Genomic DNA, 22,752 nt, shown 5'->3' with positions numbered 1-22,752 from the left:
GCTCCACACAGTCTGTTTGGTTCTTAATTTCCCGAAATAACTTGGCATCATCCGCAAATATTTGTATGGAGGAATGTGCAGCTTGTGATATGTCATTTATGAAGCAAACAAACAACAATTGACCCAATACACTGCACTGTGGTACCCGCTTGTCACGGATTCACATGACAATTTCGTGCCAGTAATCACCACACACTGCTTGAGATCATGGAGAAAGTCTCCTATCCACCCTTGGACACTTCCCCGATTCCCGGACCCTTCCAGTTTAATTTTCAGCCTTTAAGGGGTGCGTTGTCGAAAGCCTTGGCAAAATCTAGGTATATAATGTCGATATTACCACCCTGTTTCAGAATTTGGGTCCAAACATCCAGTACCTTGAGTAATTGTGTTAAGCAGGAGCGTCCCGACATAAAACCGTGTTGGTAATCCTTTACAAGGTTGTTTCGTAGTAGATGTTCCACCATGGCATCTTTTATAATACTTTCAAGTACTTTACATACTATGCTGGTCAAGCTGACTCATCTATAGTTATTCCTGGAGTGACGATCGCCCTTCTTGAAGATAAGACCCACATAAGCCATTTTCCAATCACTGGGGACCTTTTGCTCATCCAGGCATTTACAAAACAGGATCTTCAGGGGCTCAGCAAGCTCGTTGCACAACTCTCTTAGCACTCTGGGTTGCACCATGTCAGGGCCGGGACTCTTATGAACCTTAAGCTCTGACAATTTATTTCTTATATCCTCTTCTGTGAACACATTGTGGGTCGGCGCTGTGTCGAACTGCCTGTCCTCAAACGCAGGAAGATTGTTCGCATCCTCTATTGTAAGTACTGAGAAAAAGAAGCTGTTCAATGCCTCTGCTTTGTTCTGGCCAGAGTCTGCGTAACTACCATCTTAAAGCCTCAGATCCGATACTCCTACTCGCGTTTTAATTTCGACTTTGCATAGAAAACGCCTTTGGGTTTGAAATGACCTCTCTTGCAACTAGCCTCTGGAACTCCTTTTTCAGCCCTTCTACACTCAAACTTTGTTTGAATCCTGGGTCTTGCTTACATCTTCCTGTACTGCTCATCGTTTGACCTCACCCACTCCTTGAATTTCTTAGTTTGCTTCTTAACTTTGTCGATCGCCGCATGATTCATGTGTAGTGGTATCTTGAATTCCTAGAGGCACTGGGCTTGGTCTTGGTAATATATTTCTCGATCAAATGGTTCACTCTACTGGCTATGATATTCAGCGTAGTGTCTGCATTCTTATACGTTAGTGAGTCAGGCCAGTGGATACCCCTAATCTCCTCCCTCATCCCGAAGTAATTTCCATTGTAATATTTGCACCTTGGCCTGGTTTTGTCGTGAACCAAGTAACATTTAAATCTGAAGGACAACATTACATGGTGGCTGGTTCCAACGGGGGCTAGGTGATCTAGCTTGGCCACTTTACTTTCCTCGTTTGTTATGATGAGGTCCAGTGGCTTGGGTGTTTGCTCCCCTCTGTAATGCGTCGGGTCCTTAACATGTTGGAACAGAAAATTAACTTTCATAGTTTCTACAAAAAGAGTAGCGGGGTTATTGAAGTAGTTTGGCTTGGACTCATTTCACCACTCGATGTCGCCATAGTTAAAATTCCCAATGATAAGGAGGTGGTAAGACTTGAGCATCGTTGCATTGTCTATTAAGGTTCTTAAGTTCCTTTGGTTTAGTCGGCTACAGTTTGGGGATCTGTAGATACACCTGACAATAAGTAAGTCTCCTCCCTTTAATTTAATTTTACACCATTTGGAATCTTCAAAAACATCCTCACCCTGTATCCTTACCCGGCTGGCACCAAGGTCTTGCCTAGCATTGATAACCACACCCATCTTGCAAGTTTCTTGAGAAAGGTTTGTAAATAAATCATATCCGTCAATACTGAACTCACATTCCTCTGGGTCGATTCTCCTGTTCTTACAACAGTTCCTACATCACCTACTATATAGGGTTGATGTACCTTCAGTAGTGGTTCAAACTCCTCTCTGTAACGTCTCTGGTTTTGGGAGTGACTCCGACCTCCTCCATTCTCAGCAACTGCAGCATTTGCTAATTGCATTGTATTTTGCGGGGTGTGGTCATAGATGTCATTGTTTACATGTCGCACTTTTCCTCCTGGGTGGGAGGGAGAGCGGGTGGGAAGTGTACTGCTGCCGCCTGGCTCTGTGCTGGCGCCCTTCCCCTGGATATAACCCATGTACACCCGTCCCTGTTCCTCCTCTGCTTCAAGCCTTGCAGGAGTTTTCACTGCTGTTCTCTCTGCATTATCGTGCGATCTGGGTGAATAAATATATTCCGAAATGCCTCATTCCTTGCTAATTTTTTTGCCTACCGAATAACTTCCCATTTCTTATCCTCACTCATTAGTGTGATCCTGAGGAGGAGAGGCTTGTCCTCCTGCTATAATGATTGTTTATCAGACCATAGCTTACATCACACAGAAAGACAACACATATAACAGTAAGTAGATGAGCAGGTGTACACCCACGTAAGTTGATACATCCTACAGTGAGATTAAGACCTGACCCGGGAGAGGGCACGGCCACTAGGTATCTGAGTTAACCTGGCGTTATGACCGTGTTAAGGAAACCACACCTAGCCAAGACACTCCCGGGTGGTAATAATTAGGAAGCATTATCGAACGGCGACATGACCACGCACTTGGGCAAACACAGCTGTCCAGATCTAACCAGTTTAGTGTTAATTAGGAGAGGTCATCTGCCGGATCTCCTCCAATATAAAGACCCTGGAGCTCCGTCCACGGGGCTTTTACTTTCACATCACTACCGACAGAAGACGGAGCCACGCTCGACACTAGTCGAGGTCGGGAGGGAGACTTCCCTCCCCAGCACCACGTCTCCAGCTAGCAGAGTCTCCCACAGGAGACACAGTCCAGCACGCCCTTCAACAGCACCTGCTGGGCCTCCCTCAGGTCACACGTGGGTCATTGTCAGAGCGATGCATAGGGTGAGTTACTTACGGTGGGAAGTGTATCCATTTCATGTTTGTGTCCGTGAGTCAGTGTCTAGTAACGTAAATACAATGTTCTATTAACGTGTCCATGCCATTCAATTAATTAATAAATAGTTGTATTGAAAGTGGCATTTAGAAAGATTTCCCCTAAGAATATAATACCAAGTTTAAATTAGAGAATATCACTATCAGAAAAGTAGATGTTCTTAAGAAGATAAATAAATTGAAGAAGACAAAATCCCCAGGGCCGGATGAAATTTTCCCTTGAGTTTTGAAAGAGTTTAAGGAACAGATTAGCGGATCCCTCGTAAATTTATTTACAAAATCATTAGACACGGGAGTTTTGCCAGAATTGTGGAAACAAGCAAATGTAATACCCATATTAAAAAAGGGAGACAGAGCATCAGCGTCAAATTACCGGCTGATTAGTTTGACGTCAGTAGTGGGAAAATTTCTTGAATCAATTATAGCAAATAGCATCCGATCGCATTAAGAGAAAAACAAATTAATCTACGACTCTCAACATGGATTTACAAAGGGAAAATCTTTTCTGACAAATCTGCTGACGATTTTTTGGAAAGTCTTCGAGGTAGTAGATAATGACAACAATTTTGATGTTATTTACTTAGACTTTAGCAAAGCGTTTGACAGAGTACCGCATCAGAGGCTTCTGAGAAAAGTTGAGGCTCATGGAATCGAGGTTTAAATTGGATAAAATCCTGGCTCACCGATAGAACACACAGGGTCAGCGTAGATGGTGTTAAATATGAGTGGGGCTGTGTAACCAGTGTGGTTCCCCAGGGGTCAGTACTGGGCCCACTCTTGTTCATAATCCAAATAAACGATCTAGATACTGGGATCAGCAGTGACATAAGCAAGTTTGCGGATGACACCAAAATAGGGCGGCAGATTAATTCAGGGCAGGATGCAAATGCACTACAGGAGGATTTAAATAATCTGCAAAAGTGGTCAGAAAATGACAAATGATATTTAGCACCAGCAAGTGCAGCGTACTTAATTGGAAGAACAAAAACTGTCACTGTTTACAGCCTTAACAACATCAACCTAGAGAAGTCGACTTGTGAAAGAGACTTAGGGGTACATGTAAGCCCGGACCTACGGCCTAGAAAAGAGTGCATTCATGTTCGAAGTAAGGCAAACAAAGTATTAGGTTTTATATCTAGAAGTGTAAGTAATAAGAGTGCGGAGGCCATATTGCAACTATATCTTGCGCTAGTCAGGCCGCACCTCGATTATGCTGTTCAGTTCTGGTGCCCTTATTATAGAATGGATATCAATTCACTGGAGTCGGTGCAGCGAAGAATGACGAAAATGATACCGGGACTTAGAAACCTTCCATATCAAGATAGATTAAAGAAACTAAATTTGCATTCCATAGAAAGACGAAGAGTGTGGGGAGATATGATAAAAGTATTAAAGTGGGTGAAAGGAATCAATAAAGGAGATATAGACAAAGTTCTTATAATATCCGAGCAGGATAAGACTCGTAGCAACGGATTTAAGCTGGATGAGTTTAGGTTTAGGACTGAGATAGGAAGGAACTGGTTCACAAATAGGGTGGTGGACGAGTGGAACAAGCTTAGCAACTTTGTAGTAAGTGCTGGAATGCTGGAAAGACTTAAGAGGAGGCTAAATAGATTCATGGATAATAGAGAGTGGCAGTAACTCTCGACAGGAGCTGCCTTGCACAGGACAACCGGCCTATTGCAGACTCCTTATTTTCTTATGTTCTTATGTTCTTAAATAACTAACCGGCCATGCTACCAAACCTCCTCACTTTACATCCTGCAACTATAAATATTCTACCTATATCTTCTATACGAGTTTTACCTGTGTTACACTGCCTTTGACCGAGCCTCCTCATATCCTGAGGGGGGGCTGACATATTCAAAGCCTCTGTGCAAATATTCTCAAAATGCAACTAATTGTGTGTTTTCCTACTATCAGCTTTCCTCAACTGGCTCTCCGGGACTCCAAAAACTATTACGTCGTTCCTGCGCTCGAATCGTTCCCGTTTTTCCTCCTCTCCTCGAACATTAGGTCTACTCGTTGCCATCTCTTCGACACACTTCTTCGGAATCGCTAGTTGATGTAGAACAACCTTCATGCTTTACCGCAATTGTATCGACCTAAACGGAGACCTGCACAATATACAACCGACATCGCCCTGCAGTAATTGCATGTCAAGAGACTTCCTGGTGACGCTGCAACCTCATGGCTCTCGCCGTTGGGGAGGAGGGATGGGTGTGCAGACTCTGTACAGATCTACCAAGCCTTAAAGCCCATCAGTTTACAATGTGATATAATTCTAATCGTTGGCTTAATAAAAATAAAAATATTGATCTTTATTATTACGGTGGTAATTGGTTCTAATCTGTGTCTTGGTAAGAGGGCTTTAGAATCAAGGTCCCTTTAAAAGCCCCACTCTGCTGCCTGCGTACCTTGACTGCTTTGACTAGGGTTCCCACACTTAATTTTTTCTGAAGAAGAAATTGGCCCTTCAGTAGGATGACTTCCTTTATAATCACATCTACTAATTGTAGTCTAAGTGAACTGAGATGTGTGAGTGATCATGCCCTTGTGGCAAACTAATGTTATTATTTTTTTTTTTCATTTATTGGGCACCCCTCTACATCCTTGTACAAGGTGAAGCGCAGAAGCGTTTACAGCGCCCAACAGGGAAGCATGCCAAGTTCATGCTTTAGCTGCCCTCTTCTGGTCTTGACCTCTCTGGCACTCCATTTTCGCTTCCAGTTAGTTGTAAGTTCACATTTTGGGGGGAGGTGTCACGTGCCTGTAACTCTTAGGAACAAGCATGTCATGTGGTATCTGTTTACGCCTCCACTCCACACAAGCTATTAATAACTTGTTATTTTTACTATTATCTTATTGTTGTTCTTAGTTACTTAGGTTAATTGTATATCTATGTATGTCATTGATATACATCATTTGTGTTACTCTGTTAAGCCAAACCAAGAGTAGTATTAATTAGTTATAGACTATTTGGCAATTGTCTTGGGTCACGTGAGCTAAGACGCTTCTCACTCATATTCTGTGTGGCCAGAGACTCTCTCTCTAGTGAACCGTGGTATAGGCAGGCTGTGTCCACACCGACTCTAGCCTCAACACTTGCCCAGTACAAACGTGCCTTGTTCAGTCATCTACAATACCCTTGTGGTATCTGGTAATTAGTGGCACGTTAAGTTAGGCCTAGGAAGGGATCCTGGTGTTAAGGAATCTCCTATTTGGTAGGAAATAACCAGTTGGTTGTGATTGCTGTGTATATATTGTAATGTCTGTGTTTAATATAGTTAATGTTAAGTAGTATTCATTTGATCTAACTCCTTAACGGTATATTTTCACCCTTCCGGCATCACTCTTATTTTAATATACAATCACTTATTCCCTTAAATTCCATGGTTGCTAGACAGTACTCCTTTAAGAACATAAATTGAATTACTTAATTATCTTCCCATTTGTGACTCACTTACTCCAACTTATTCTTATTTATTCAAGTACATTCAGTTGGGTCGGTTTTTGTGGGGATAATTATTGCTGTGTTCCCTGTTTGTTCCTTTATTTGATGATAACTTGGGGTAGGTTTCACTCCACAGGTATAAAGGATATTGGGATCACGACAGTAGCAATAATTGAAAATTTGCTGCTTGTACATCCAGTGACCTGTGGTGAGGCGTGGGTAGTAGGCCCATGAGTCCCTGCGCTCTAGGCTAGGCGAACTTCACTGGGGTTGGACTCACCCGTGTGGCCAGGGATAGAAAGTCTAATATTCCCCACACGCTGGCGCTTACCACACGTGTTAACGACTCCATAGTGCGAACACCTCTCCCTCACAACTGATCTAGCAAGACTCTATTCTTACATCTGTGTGTGTGATCATAGAGATTGTTGGTGATAGTGACCATTCCTGTTCCCTGTGTATAATTCCGAGCCTGATAAAGCTCCTTGCCACCCCCCTCCCCCGGGTGGCAAACAACTCAGCCCATCCACACAAGTCCCCGTTACCCGGACACCGCTGGCCAACCTATCACCTCTCTGTCCCAGTGTGTAAGACATGGATTCAATCTAAATTTAACCATGGCAGGAGTCGACGCCGGGCGGCACTCTGCTGATGTTCCTGACGAAGGAAACGAAGGAGATGAGGAGGACAGTCATGAGGACACTGAAGTTGGCTTTCAGAAGGTTATGACACGTCAGAAGAAATGCAGAAGGAGGAAAGATGATGCTGAGAGGACCCAGGGAAGGAAACAGAGTAAAGCCAATGGGTGCAACCCCCCACCTCCCCCCCAACGCTCCCCGGGCTAAATACACGCGCCTTGCCTTCCCTGGCGACACAACCGATTGTGTGAAGGTTAAGTGGTTGAGCGCCCTGAATGAGGAATATCGCACGACTACGATGAATGTTGTCATTCCAGGTAGCACCCATCGTTTCGTCTATGTAGGCCGAGAGGAGACGGATGCTATCCAACGCCTCATTGATGGAAAGGTCGGCTCACTACACCTCATTAAGTGAGATGAACCTGTCCGACCCAAAAGAATGAAGGAATATTTTGTCACCCACTTCCCCAAGGGTATTCCCCAGTGACGCTCTATCACTTCCGGGCGTCCACAGAGCAAGAAGAGTTTATAATGACGATGCACCACTTAGTAGGATCATCATTGTTTGGAACAGGAGGGAACCACCACCTAAGCAACATTACTTCTTCAGCGAGTATGGTACCCGTAGTAATATCAGCCGGTGGACTCCTCCCCCTGTGGTGTGCTACAACTGCTTCGGGGTCAATCATGTGAAGAAATACTATCACAAGCCAGCCACCTGCGGTATCTGCACAGGAATGCATAGCACGAGGAGATGCCCCACCAAGGAAGCTGCCTCTCGGGAGGGGGGAGAGCAGCCCCCCTACCCCCACTGGGAGGCAGTGTCCCAGGTGCAGGAAGGAGGGTGTGACGGCCTGGCACCCGGTTGCCCTGGTAGGCTGAGGCCACCTCCGCCCACCACAACAGCGGCCACACTCAGTGATTCCAAGGCGGCCGGGTCACCTCCACCACCTGAAGTCAACAGCCACAGTGAGTTTCTTTCGCTAGCCAATGCAGGGCAGGTTAAAACCTGCCAAATAAGTGCACCAGTGAACAATGGCAGTGATATTGTCAGTGGAGCTTCTGAAGCAGTTGGTGCCACCTCTCATGATGTAGAAAACCTGCCTGATGTGAGTATGAGTGAGGCTCATAATGATGTTAATATAAGTGAAGTCCATAATGATGGGAGTATGAATGAGGCTCATAATGCTGTGAATATAAGTGCGGTCCATAATGATATTAGTATGAGTGAGGCTCATAATGATGTTAATATGAGTGAGGTCCATAATGATGGGAGTATGAGTGAGGCTCATAATGATGTGAATATGAGTGAGGTCCATAATGATGGGAGTATGAGTGAGGCTCATAATGATGTTAATATGAGTGAGGTCCATAATGATGGGACTATGAGTGAGGCTCATAATGATGTGAATATGAGTGAGGTCCATAATGATGGGGGTATGAGTGAGGCTCATAATGATGTTAATATGAGTGAGGTCCATAATGATGGGAGTATGAGTGAGGGGAGTGAGGCCCATGATACAAGGGCTGACTTGAGGGTGAGTATCCAGAGTGAGACCGATAGTGATGGAAGCATGAATGGGGAGAATGAGCCCCAGACTACCAGTGTGGTCTCTTTGATAACCCCAGGTCTGAAAACTGTAAATAACCTTGTCCTTCTTCCATCATTTTCGGAGGAGAAACTCGCGGGACTAATGAAGGAATCTGGGTATAAAAATCCAACTGGAATAAGGGCTGTGAGACACATTATCAAGAAGTCCAGGGGTGATGAATTTGAAAGGGTTAACATATTGGTCAGGTTGATCCATGAAGCCAGCGCACAACTCTTTCTACTCAATTCAAGGTGGAACGAGTAACACGAACGCTTAGGTTCATTTCATGGAGCATCCGGAGTGTTAACCGCAGAATTAATGACCTACAATGGTTTGTTAAAGTTTTTGATGTAATTGGCTTACAAGAATAGGGTGTGTCATAGGAGGGAAGATCAGCTAAAACTAATGGCCCATCACTTTTTTGGTAGATTTTAGTGTATATAAACAGAAAATAATTTCAGTTTCAATATTTTGCAACCATTTGCTAGGTAAATTTTAGCGTGAAATTTATCGAAAATCTAACGTACAGCTGCATTAGTGCATTACAATTAAATAGTGAACATTGCTTTCTGACTTCATTCTTTAACAACCCAACTAACAATATTTTTTTTCTGTTTCAGATTCTGATGCATTTATAAGTTGATAATATTTGCGATGGCTGCTTGTGTCAGGACGAGGAACCAAAAATCCAGCCATCTCAGTCACTATCTTGGGTCTGGGAGAGAGCTCCTGAAGTCGGAGTTGCCTACATTGAGAGATGCTTTGAGATACGGTGTTTTAATCAGGCAAATCAGTGAAAAGAACCAAAGAACTTACACAAACAAAGACATTGCCAGTGATATGACCAAAGCTGTCTTGGCACAGTACACTCTGGCTAACGCTCAGTTCAAGCCTCCAGTCATAACAAGTCAGAAGAAGATTAGTGAGAGACTGCTAGCCAGTTGGGAAAAGGCAAGAGATATCTCTCTTGGGAGAGGAAAACTTGCAGTTAAGGGCAGCTTTGCCAAGCAACTGGACCACTTATTTGACATAATTACTTGCAAGTGCCCAATTGTTCTCTGTCCTGAGTTTGGATGCGATCGTGACTGTAAATCCGAGGCCCACATCTCCTGTATTTGCAAGCGTGAACTGAAGATTCCTGTGATCAAACTGGCATTTGTCAAAGCACAGAGAGAGAAGACTGGCAGTATAGGGGCTCTCATGATTTCTAGCCAAGATATTCCGGTCCAAAAGAGACGGGAGGCTGCCACAGAGGGACAGAAAAGAGGAAAGAGTTGCCGAGGAAAAGAGACTTGAGAAGGCCCAGGGTGAGGTAAAAAGGCCGATGATTGGAGTCAAGCTGATTCAGAGTTTAATGACTTCCCCATGGCTGATCCGAGTGCTGACCAGGAGAATGGTGACTTTGTCCCTAACCCAGAAAATAATGATCCCAAACCTTCCAGGCATAAGATTCGAAATAGGAAAGATATCCCGAGCATAGCTCTGGCCAGCATGCGACACCACACTGGTCTCAGAGAAACTGCAGAGATAGCAACAGCTGCCTGGATTGACGGTGGTTTGATAACACCTGATGATGTTCACCTGGTGATAGATCATAACAAAGTAAGGAGAGCTCAGGAGAAACTTGTCAGTAACCTAGAAGAGGAGTTTGATAAGGGGATAAGAGAAAATGGAATCAATTGTTTGTTCTTTGATGGGAGAAGGGATGACACTAAAGTGTTCATGAAAGTTGGAGATTCTGACAAGTTGTTCCCTGCCATGGTGAAGGAGGAACACTACTCCTGCTGCAGTGAACCAGGAGGGAAGTATTTGTGGCATTTCACTCCAGAGAAAGATGACATCAGGAAACCAGCTGAGATAGTGGCAGATAACATTGTGAACTGGCTCAGAGAGAGGAACGTAGACCAGACCCTGCAGGCCATTGGAGGGGACAGCACCAACACGAACACAGGGTGGCAAGGGGGGGTCATACAGTGGATAGAGCGGAAGATTGGGAGGAAGCTGGTCTGGATTTTTGTGACCTCCACACCAACGAGTTGCCACTCAGACATCTGATCCAGGAGCTGGATGGCAAGACTCTTTCAAACAACAGATGGTCTGGTCCTCTTGGCAAGATGCTGGACTCTGCCACTGAGTTAGAAATAAATCCGAGCTTTGAAAAAATCACAGTTGGCCCTCCACTCGTTGAGCTTGCACATACTGTCATTGACGACCTGAGTACTGACCAGTACTATGGTTACATGATTTGCAGTGCCATCAAAACTGGGGTCATGCCTGATAGACTTGCTTACCTGCAGATAGGTCCAGTCTCACATTCTAGGTGGCTCACAACGGCTCTCAGGTTCTGCAGAATTTGGGTCGCTCATCATAAACTGAAAGGGAACCAGCTTCACAACCTGAGACTTATTGTCCAATTCATCGTGAGTGTCTACTTGCCAAATTGGTTCAACACCAAGGTCAAGTCATCGTTCTCCGAAGGTCCGAGGCATGTCTCTTTCAGCTTGAGCTCCTGAGAGTCAGCCAAGGAAGGTTGTTCAGATTGTGGAGCAGACTGTGAGGAGATCTTCCTGGTATGCTCATCCGAGGCAGTTCTGCAGACAATGCTCTGCAGTAAGGATGAGGAGGAGAGAAGAGTGGCAGTCAAAAAGATCTTGGATATGAGACTTATGAGAGGATCTGGGCATGACGAATCAGTTGGTGACGATTCCTTCAGGGTCAGGAAGACTCCTGAAGTCAATCTAGGTGCCAAGACCCTCACTGATCTCATAGATCTGGATAACATCCAGGCTGGCAGTGAGCCCCCTCTTACCTGCAGCCTCACCAATGTTCAAGTCAGAGCTTTCCTGGACAACCCCATGCATGTCCCTGCCTGGCCCTCGCACACCCAGAGTATAGAGCGTTGTGTACAGCAAGTGAGCGAGGCCAGCAGTCACGTGTACAGCCAGGAGAGGAGGGAAGGCTACATCCGAGCTCAGGTGGTCAGCAGGGAGGTGATGAGTAGAAACAGAAGCAAGAAAGACATGTTCTCTATGGTGTGCAGCAACACCGGGTCGTAGTAGTAAAACCGGTTTTTGTATTTGATGATTTTGTTTTCTAAAGGAATATTAAATTTAATAAATGTGTCAAGATCATTCGTTTCACTATTCTGGATCATTTTCATCCTAATAAATTAACCTGATACATTTACTTTACTTTAAATAAGCTATTTAGTGGTGTTGGTAAAAGGGTGGGAATACTGAATTTTCATAAGATTTCAAGTTAAAATTTACCTAGCAAAAATGAAAACTTTTCAAATCTGAAGATATCACATGATTCTGCACATAGAACTACATCATTAATACCATGGGCCGATTTTTCAAACTCAAAAAAAAAAAAAATCGCCTCCGTATGACACACCCTATTACAAGAACCTTACACGTCCAGCACCCAGAAGAAAGCTGCACCCAGGACAGCAGGGCTTACGGCAAGCAATAGTGGAACAGGAAGTGGCCTGTTCACTTATGTAAAGAATGGTCTGGTCTGTAAATGGATCAAAACTCACAATGATGAAAGTATTCACTATAAACAATTTACAGTAACGACAGCAAACAGTCAATTTTCGCTGTATAACATCTATGTTCGGTGTAATGAGCTGCGAGCGGACGTGTTACCAAAGCCATCAGGTAACAATGCTATGTTGTGTATGGGTGACTTTAATTCATGTCACACTGTCCTCGGTGATGTCCAGTGTAACTCTTATGGAAGGGTGTTCGGGAATTACATCAATAATCATAATATCACTGTATATGACACACACAAAGTGACACATCTGATGGGGGGCAGACTTGATTATGTGATTGGGTATAACCTAGTAGATAGTAATGGCAAGGCTAAGGTCATCTCAGACCACCTAGTCAGTGATCATTATGCAATACATACTGAATACACTGTTGCAGATGTCAAGTGTGAACCCCATCCTAAACTCAGAATTAACATCCCAGATAATCTTAAACTGCACTTCAAGGCCTACATCCACAGATGGAATGCCGGATATACAACTGGGTCAGTGGATGAATTTTGCTGTGATCTTGTAAATGTCATTTCCACATACTATACTACCTGGGTTATGTCAAGGAGGAAGGGGGGGAGGGGGGGGGGGCAGCACTAAGCCACCTCTGTGGACACATGACCCATTACATTTTCGCCCCCCCAGGCCCTGATGTGGGTCAGTGACCTGTGCCCGGGTGGGCTAATCCCCGTAAAAAAAAAAAATCCTCATCAAAGAAGGAGAGAAAGTAGAACAGCTTGCCAACACTTATAAGCAAAACAAAACTAGTGATTCTGGCATTCCTCAAAGCTAACAGAGCATTTCGTGAACCCAAAGGCCAGGTGAGAAACACCCATTGGGAACAATTCTTACAGGGGATTAATAGAACAACCACTCTAGCAGAAGTGTGGAACAAAATTAGAGCCATTACCAAGTCACCCACCCCAGCCCAACTTCATCACAGCCCCACAGAATATGCTGACATGTTACACAAACAGCCTTCATAGACTTAAATCAGCCTTTGGTGTGGCTAATAGAGTCATCATAATTGGGCAGCTAGCTAATTTTGGCATCCAAGGTAACCTCCTGACATGGATAAAGGGTTATCTGTCCAACAGGAATGCCAGTGTTCTGTTTAGGAGAGTCAAAAGTGCCAGAATGCGAGCATTTGATCTTGGCATGCCTCAGGGAGGAGTGTTAAGTCGTATGCTCTTTAATATACTGATGCTCAAGCTTATTGCTGGCATTCCATTTCAGCAGAATGGAACTGTAATATGTTATGCTGATGATATCTGCATTATGACACAGACCAAACCAGGCTCTAAGCCTTGCTAGATGTATTTGCTCAGAGGACTGTGAAATGTGGTCTCATAATATATGTTGACAAGACGAGGGTCCTCAATCCTCATTCTGCTCACCCTGCCTCTTAACTTTAACATGAACAGCATGCCCTTGGAACTAAATTGCTCTTATAAATATCTTGAAATTAATGTGTGTGAATGATGCGAACTTCGTCGGCAACCTTCGTGCCAAACGATTGCAGCCCATTAAACCTCTCAGAACCCTTGTTGGAAAGAGCTATGGAATTAACATCACCTATGTTCGTACATTCTATCTTCGCTTCATTCGATCTGTAGTTGACTATCATGCTCTCCATCTTGTAACCAATCCCTCTAAACAACTAAACAGCCTTGACTTAGTACAAAATGAAGCCATGTGCATCATTCTAGGATGCCCAAAATCAACCAGAATTGTAAACATGAGGAAAGAGCTCAGGCTGCCCTCTCTATCTGAGAGGATAGCTCTACTTGATACCATGTTTTGTGTCAAACCTTTGAAGAACAATGGTCCCCAAACTACAGTTCAAACTGAGTTGCTGTTCTATTTAAATAATCCCGACTATCTCGATAACCTTCCACAATAGACTCTCTTTGGCGCTTGGCTTCATAAAAGTGTTGCAGATCTCTTGAAATTGAACGTACCAATCGCCCGAGACGAACCCATTAATGACATTCCTCCTTGGCTGGATATATCAGTTCCTATTAATTACGCTCCTGTTAGTAGTACGCAAATGTTAAACACCAATGTGGTGAGATGTATTACATTAGAAACTATTAACAGTTACATAGAGAGTATTAAATCAAGTGAATGTTATGCTCTTACTGATGGTTCTGTGCAGACAAACACAGGTAGAACAGGTTGTGCATTTGTAATAAAAAAAAAAAGATGATAATGCCAAACAGGCAAAGGCTGAACAAAGGCTGAGCTAATGGGAATCTACTTAGCCACAGACTACTTTAAAAAAAATGGAAGTGGGGTGATATTCTGTGACTCTGAAAGTGTTTTGAAATCAATAAACAGTCCGTCTGGTTTTATGTCTAAAGTTGTAAGTGATATTAAAATAAATGTGATAATTGCCAATGAGAACAACTTTCGAATTGAATTTCTGTGGATTCCGTCCCATGTTGGAATTAGGTATCATGACCGTGCTGATAGACTGGCCAATGAGGCATGTAAGAAAGAAAATTTTGACCGTGATCTTGGCCTGTCCATTGCTGTACTTAAAAACATTCAAGTCAGAATCATGAACTCTGATCTAGAAGAACTGAGAAATGCAGAGAGACCTGGTAGTTGTAGCATTAGTAAATATGACAAATTTTGTGACAAGAGGTACCGGTATGGCCAGCATAAGGACAGAACTAGATAATGTGATGTAGTCGTGGCCAGAATTAGGCTAGGATACAGACACATCTGGCAAGTTAGTGACGCTGTACTTATTCCGGAACACTCAGCATGTAAACTTTGTGATAAACCTTTAAAACATAAACTTGAACACTACATTATTGAATGTGACACTGTGAAAGAATTCAGACCACCTGGCTTATTGTATCATGAACTTAGTAATTATTACATTGAATCAGGGGTACTTGAGGACATTTTTGCTGTTTATGAAAAATTTGCTAACCCACAAATTAGAATATGACTCCTAATGTATATGAACCACTGTCCTACGTGGCAGTGAACAGTGATATCACCCACATGACTCTGACCTATATCTACTGTTAATAAATATGATCTATTTCTTTGTGTATGAACCTCTGTCCTGCATGGCAGTGAGAAGTGATAGCACCCTCAGTGTCAAGACCTGACTTAATTACTCAGATAGGCAAACTGTACTCCAAGCTTTGTCAATAGATTTGTTAACCGGAAAAAAACCCCGAAAACCGGCCGCCAGCCGAAATCGAGACAAGAAAATATTCACGATATGGAACTCTTGAATAGAAATCCCAAACAATTAGAGTATAAAATCAAGTCGCTTTCCCCATTCCCCTCCACTGAGTCCACCATTTTTTTCTCTTTAACCACAGAACTGTAAAAGGAAGGTACAATGGTAATGTACAGACCCCTTCACTAGAGCGTTTACAGGGGCTTGTCTTCCACAAATATTATTTTTGAGATATTTGTTTTAATATTGTTTTAATTTGATTTTATAGTATGTTTACTATTGCGAGTTTCCTTCTTTCAAATTTAAACAAACATAGGGTTGCTACACTACACAGAACTTGACGAACCCCTGTAAACGCACTAGTGAAGGGGACTGTACTTGTCGTATCATCCACTGGTGTTGTCATTCAGTGAAAGCTCCCAGGTGCTTCTCGTGTGTGGATTCCAGAAGAACACTCGTAGGAGGGCACATCCCAGAGTAAAGAACACAAGACTATCCTGAAACACTTAAACCTGATAGCTGTATATGGTAAGAAGCAAAAGTTGAGAGCATCGATCGTAATGAAAAAAAAAAAATAAGACATAGCTCTTTCTAAATTAAAACCACAATTTGGGAAAAATTGACTTCCCAGCTGCAACAGACAGCGTCATTAAGGCAGAAGAGAAACACTTCGGGGTGAGATTCTCCAGGTATCATAAAACCCCAGGATTCCTGAGGATATAAAGTCGCCATATTCATCATTTGAAGATGAACACAGGGAGGTGAGACACCATGACAAAATTCCCTTTAATCCACGAGAAATAAATTTCTTCCCACTGATAGTATGAACACAAATAAATTTGTATCAGGGGATCTCCCGAAGTCTCTGAGACAAGCTTGAAATAAAACACCGCAAGGATTCATTGGTAATACTTCCTCTCATGCTAAGGAAACAACCAAAGTGTGTAAGGAACACTGGACACTTGGTTCTCCACCTGCCTCTAACAAAACCTCGCCTTTACAGACTTAATAAACTAACTCCACGTACCCCTGCACTATTGGACGCTACATTTAATATTTTATTTGGTCTCCGCCAGACCATTTTATCCAGCTCAGAGACCTCTCGTACCCAAGGGGTTAAGGAAGCGTGTAATTATTAGTCGCAACAGAAAACTCACAAGTGCAACATTTTTAATACAATGAAATCGTACTTGTGACACTTGCCAGATGCTTCTGACATTATTGTACAGGGGTACCCAGTGACAGCACGAAAATCCCGGTTCCTTTATCAAGGAATAAACTATTGAAATTGAAATTGAATGAAATAGTAAGTTTTAAACGAGCTAACTCCTCTTTATAGTCAGTGAGAACAGTTGTGAAACACGGGTTAAACCAATGTTATATTCCTGAGTGTAAGGATGACCTGGAGCTACGAAACTCACCAAGGGGAGATACGTAATTAGCAGGGGACCTCAGGTAGTGGATACTTGTATAATATCCTATGCAGGCCTGCTTGCAAATCCTCTGAAGGGTTATGTATAATTTAATCACACAAATCTCAAGTATGCACACGAATTTCTCTTGTTTCATAGGAACAAGGGATATCAAAAGCAGATCTGCTAAATCCTCATGTAAGGTTGTTTCAATTGCCAGAACCTACTAATAGCTAATTTGAAACCTCGAGACGGATCTCTGCAACCCTTATTGGATAAGTCCCAGCCTTTGATAAATCACAAAAACGTAATGTGGTCTGAGATTCTGCATGATCAGTGTAATTGTGGTCTCTGGCCCTGATGCTAAAGCTAGTCCAATTAATGATACGCTGAATTGGTTTTGGAAGAGCCGGTTAGATGTAAACACACCTAGAACTGTGGTATACTTCACTACTCCTTAAAGAACTACCAGGTCAGGGCACGATACTTATCCTTAACAGGCAGAGCAGATTGAGACAGTCACTCTCTGTGATAGGCACCTGGGGACTGAATATAAAGTGGTGGATTGACTGAAATCAAAATGGTGGCCATAGCAGGAGCAAAGTCTGTGCTGCTCTTGAAAAAACTACTTACTTTATAGTTCCCCTGCCTCTAGAGGACACCATTATTGCCAGTCTCTCTTTTTAGAACGTCAACTGTGACAAGATGAGATGGCCAACCATTTAGTTATCCCCCAGCTACCAGTTACGGGGTAGTCTACTGTCCTAAACCCCGACACGGATTTGTATTTGCAGGAGCTGCTTGGAAAGGGCGCCAAGCTAGTAAAGAGAAAAATTCTATTTTTCACCTTTTTGTGTTGTTGATGTATTTTCAGTAAAATTGTTCATTAAAATGCTGTACACAGATCGATGTCTGACCCGTTTTGGGGCTATCTGCTGTTACACTATTTGTAGCTTTTGAAATGTTATATTATTTACTCTAAATTTCAGATATACATAGTAAAATAATACTTTCCTACAATGCAACGCTGTTTGCCCTGTTAGTCTATCCGAGTCTGAGTCAGCACTACCAGTTCCTGCAATCTTTGGTCTTCCCGTCATGATGTCAAACTTGTGTGTGTGATATGCGAGTCGTCCCAAACTATGATACAGATTGTTAATACGAGGTGGTTGCACTTCATGAAAATTAAAAGCACTTCATCTACATGACACAAAAATGTGTTATCAAAACAGCATATACATAAGAATTATGGATTCACTCAAGTTTATGTTCTCAGTTTCAGCTACTGTACTGTAATTCTCCATTTAATTTCTACACAACTGTGCCTCTATCAATACAAACTGTATAGACATATAAGATATGCAATACGGTAGCCTGACTTCACCGTATGATGACCCACACCCACCAACAAGGAAGCACAAATGGGGAGCTAGTGGCGGACGTGAGAGTGAGTCATGCAAGATGCCACCGATTGTTTGAGGACAAGAGTCTTGAGCAGAGGACGTATTGGTGTTGACTCACCCTCCCGGGTCGTACATTATTATTATTATTATTATTATTATCATTATTATTATTATTATTATTATTATTATTATTATTATTATTATTATTATTATTATTATTATTATTATTATTATTATTATTATTATTATTATTATTATTTTTCCATACCCTGAAAGTATTTTTTGTGCCGAACTTAAAAATAAATTAAAGAATATACAGAAAACAGTAAACTAGTCTGAAAAAACACACACAACATCGCATACTCCGAGAAGCATAATGTAAACAACGACTAAGCATTTCTGTATGAGGATGAGAATATGAAAATCGAACACAAATTAAAATAACAAGTCTTTTTCAATCAAAGGATGGGAGAACAACGTCAGTGAGGAAAGGATGGAAGAAGAAAGGAAGGTAGGAAGAGAGAGAGGGAGGGAGAAAGAGTGGAGAAAGAGAGGGAGGGAGAGTGGGAGGGAGAAAGAGAGTGAGGAAGAAAGAGAGGGAGGGAGGAAGGAAGATAGGGAGGGAGAAAGAAAGGGAGGGGGAACAGTAGGTACAATACTCACTGGCCAGAATGTACATGACGCCAGTGATGAGGACGGCGGAGATCTGTCGCTGGATGATGCCAAAGCTGCCCACCACCGCCGACGCCCCCAGCAGGATACAACACACCAGCGAGCACGAAATGCTTAGATTCTGCATTCCTGGTGAGAAGTAGGAGAATGTCGAAGTGTGGGGTGTTTATTGAAGGGAGGGAAGGGGTGCTAATTGGGGGAGGGAAGGGGTGCTAATTGTGGGAGGGAAGGGGTGCTAATTGGGGGAGGGAAGGGGTGCTTATTGTGGGAGGGAAGGGGTGCTAATTGGGAAGGGAAGGGGTGCTAATTGGGGCGAGGGGTGCAAATTGGGGGGAAATAGGTGCTAATGAGGGTAGGAGGTCCTAATTGGGGTAAAGGGGAGCTAATTGAGGTGAGGGGGTGCTAACTGAGGGACGGGACTAATTGGGTTAAGGAGGTATTAATTGAAGTTGGTTGTGTCAATTGGGGGTGCTAATTGGGGTGAGAAGGTGTTAATTGGGGGCTTAGGTTCTAATTGGGGAGAGGATGCTAAATGGTAGGATGCGGTGCTGTTAATTGGAATGGGCGGGTGCTATTCAAGATGGCTACATTGGTTCTAGTGGAGGTGGAGGTGCTAGTTGGATGGTGTAGAAGTGCTGTCAGCAGTAGATTGGGTAAGCAAAAAGCTAGCAAATGGTGCTACTGGAGATTCTAAAAGTGGTGCTATTAAGACATGCTCGTAGAATTTAGCAGGTATCAGCAAGAGGGTGGGTGTGTGGAGAGGGAAATGCTAGTAAGGGTGTGGTGGTATGAGGTGCGAGTTACTAGTAGGAGTGTGGTGATATCACTTAAAGGAGCACTAGAGAGGGTAAACATATTATTTAGAGCCACAAGCCATACGAGTACAAGACGCCAGGGAAGGTTAAGAGCCTGTTAGGGGTGTAAGGCGGGGCTAAAAATCATTATGGTACAGGGGGGAAGTGGCCTGGAGTTTAGTAAGGAAAAACCCTGGGTTAAAAGCTTCCTACTGTAGGACAAATAATAATTCGAAAATTTAAAATAATTATTTTTCTTCTTTATTATTTACAGTTTAAGAACACTTCTTTGACATATAAAATACTGTATTACATTTATTATATCATAAGACTGCAATACCTAAAGTAACGTAACGTAACCTAATATAATATAACATTACCAAACATATTTTGCTATTTTGCACTTTAACTGAGGGGGTTTTGTCCAAGGAGCTTTTGTCCGGGGGGCTTTTTTCCGGTCCCCAGTGGCAGAGTAGTGTTGTCGTTGGTGGTGATGGAAGAGGGTTTGTTATGATAGGTGGTGACTCAGTGGCTAGTTAAAGAGGTTAATACGGAGGTATTGGTAGGTTGACACATGTACAGTCTCGTTCAAGATTCTTCAAACACTGCTGGAGACAGCTGGCAACTCAAGGCCGTTTGTTTACTATAGTACGTAGTAAAAAGTATGAATAAATGTAAAAGTGATCTGTGATTGGTTACTTAGTTCCCCGTTGCTTAATTTAATGGTTGGGCTTTGTTGTTTCGTATTATATTATACTACGTACTATAGTAAACAAACGGCCTTGTGTTGCCAGCTGTCTCCAGCAGTGTTCGAAGAATCTTGAAAGAGACTGAACTAGTGGTAATGATGGTAGCAGTGGCGTGGTTAGGGGCGAGTATGGGAAAGTAAGGATGTAGTGATGGTGGTGGTTAGTGGCGAGTATGTGAAGTAGGGATGAAGTGATGGTGTGGGTTAGTGGCTAGTAGAGGGACGTCGAGAGGCTTTGGCAGGTAGTGGCAGCTATTTGTGGAGGACAGTCGAAGGATACAGCCTAACAGAAAGGAAAATACTCGACAATACAGTATTAACAGAGGTCAACTTTGAATCTCTTTGTTTGTGTAAATCTGAATTTCTCAACCTTTGAAAAAGAATAAAGTATATTAGGTTTATATTCACAACGGTATCTCTTAAGTGACTTTTTATTTTTAGAGTTTGAGAGCAACTTTGCCATTACTTAGCACCCCTTAAGGCTTAGTAAAGGCAGTAACTTGGCAATATTCATGCATATACTTGCAAAAAAAAAAAAACTCACGAGCAAATATAAGAACAAATGAGTGAATACAAATTGAAGGGGCCGAAGAGAAAAATACGTGGAAGCTAAAAAGAGTAAAAGCAAGTTACAAAGACGAAATGAACCAAGACGTACACGAGGGCTAGAGAGAGAGAGGGAAAGCAAGCCAACGTGAAGAGGAAACTTGGAGATTTATACGTAGTCGAAGGGTAAGGGGAGGCCAGTGAACAAGACGGGGGAGTAGGTAGCATGTTGTTGAGTATGACAGAAATAGAGAGACTTACTCTGCACCCAGTCATTCCTGTTGTTGCTGCGAGAGCAAGAGGAAGTGATAGAGACAGACCCAGACTTACTCTGCACCCAGTCATTCTTCTCGTTGCTTTCGGCGTAGTGAGGAGACAGGTAGTTGATGCAGCCTATCAGAGGGAAGCCCGCGTCACGTAACTGCTGCTGCTCCACCTCTATCAGGGGAGACACAAACACTGTTACAGGGAGAGGCTGTGGTGTGTGATGGTGGGGAGTTCGTTATAGTATCAGCAATCTTATCAATCATAACTATTAATCATCATAAATCATCATCATAAATCATATCATCTTAAATCATAACATCATCATACATCATATCATAAATCATCATCATCATCATCATCAACACTAATGAAGATTAATCCTTCTCATTATTATTATTGTTATCATCATTATCATCATTAATCGCCATCAACATCAATTATCCTCATCAAGTGAAGTAACTTAAAACACATAGAGATCATTAAATCTATCAATAATCTAACACACACACACACACACACACACACACACACACACACACACACACACTTGTCAACCCTCAGTGAGATAAGACGTGCCCCGAAGGCGCTCCCGGTTTCAGCAGCCAGGCCGAGTCTGTTTGGCCCTGCCCACTCCCCCTGCTATACCCCAACGCCCTACCAGCCTTACTACACCAGGATCGATTCAGCAAAACATTCTAGTGATTAGTGAACGATTGATTACGGAGCAGTGTTCCTATAGTGCACTTAAGGAACTTTCTCGGCAAAACATTTTAGTCATCAGTGCAATAAGTGATTACCATACAGTGCTCGATAGTGCACCCCAAGGAAAAGTCAGACAGTGGGCACTTTATCGGTCAACTTTAAAGTGCCAGTGACAAGGACCACCGCGGTGTTTACATATATCGTGAAAACTGTGTCGGCGACCCCAAGCACCAGGGACAAAGACCACGGTCTTTACGACTGACAAATATTAACAGATGTCTACCAGTGTCAGTGTCCCTCAAAGTGCCGCCAGTGACAAACACTTCCGTCCGCCCACAACAGATTTCAACCGATGGCCACCAATCACTTACTCCCGACGCACTCTGTACCATCTAAAGCGTGGGAACGGTTATCCTGATGGCAGTGTTATCGCGCTACTCAAGTCACTGAAAATATTCCACGCGCGGAGCCGTAGACAAGGCCGCCATGCACATAAGCCCATTAGAACCGTAACCTCCACTAGGAAACCGGAGAAACCCACCCCTGACAGACCATACCACCACACTGAAGTTCCACGGATATGGTATGATCTCCCGTCTTTACTGCTATCCAACGTCACTTCCCTAGCTAACAAGTTCGACGAGCTGGCAACTACAGTCAGGTCAACCGCCGCGAGCGTCGTTGCCATATGTGAGGCTTGGCAAATTGTACCTGAAACGTGTCATA

At 43.1% G+C, this 22,752-nt stretch overlaps 1 protein-coding gene across 2 annotated transcripts in view; it reads right to left on the bottom strand.

Moving 5' to 3' along the window:
- Positions 1 to 21,492, bottom strand: part of LOC121853234 — a 36,991-nt gene extending 15,499 nt beyond the window's left edge. Inside the window, exons 1-2 of one of the 2 annotated variants that reach the window (XM_042347280.1) lie at positions 21,319 to 21,492; positions 18,961 to 19,098 (exon numbers count right to left, since the gene is read on the bottom strand). In XM_042347280.1, the coding sequence (XP_042203214.1) occupies positions 18,961 to 19,096 (136 nt within the window). In that variant the 5' untranslated portion in view covers positions 19,097 to 19,098; positions 21,319 to 21,492. The remainder of the gene's footprint in view (positions 1 to 18,960; positions 19,099 to 21,318) is intronic. The other variant, XM_042347359.1, reaches the window with a different exon arrangement.
- Between the last annotated feature and the right edge of the window lie 1,260 nt (positions 21,493 to 22,752).

Source organism: Homarus americanus, unplaced genomic scaffold (assembly GCF_018991925.1).
Source record: "Homarus americanus isolate GMGI-L3 unplaced genomic scaffold, GMGI_Hamer_2.0 scaffold51859, whole genome shotgun sequence".
NCBI lineage: Eukaryota > Metazoa > Arthropoda > Malacostraca > Decapoda > Nephropidae > Homarus > Homarus americanus.
Note: the sequence above shows the minus strand (reverse complement) of the source record. Positions and strands in the feature narration are given on the sequence as shown.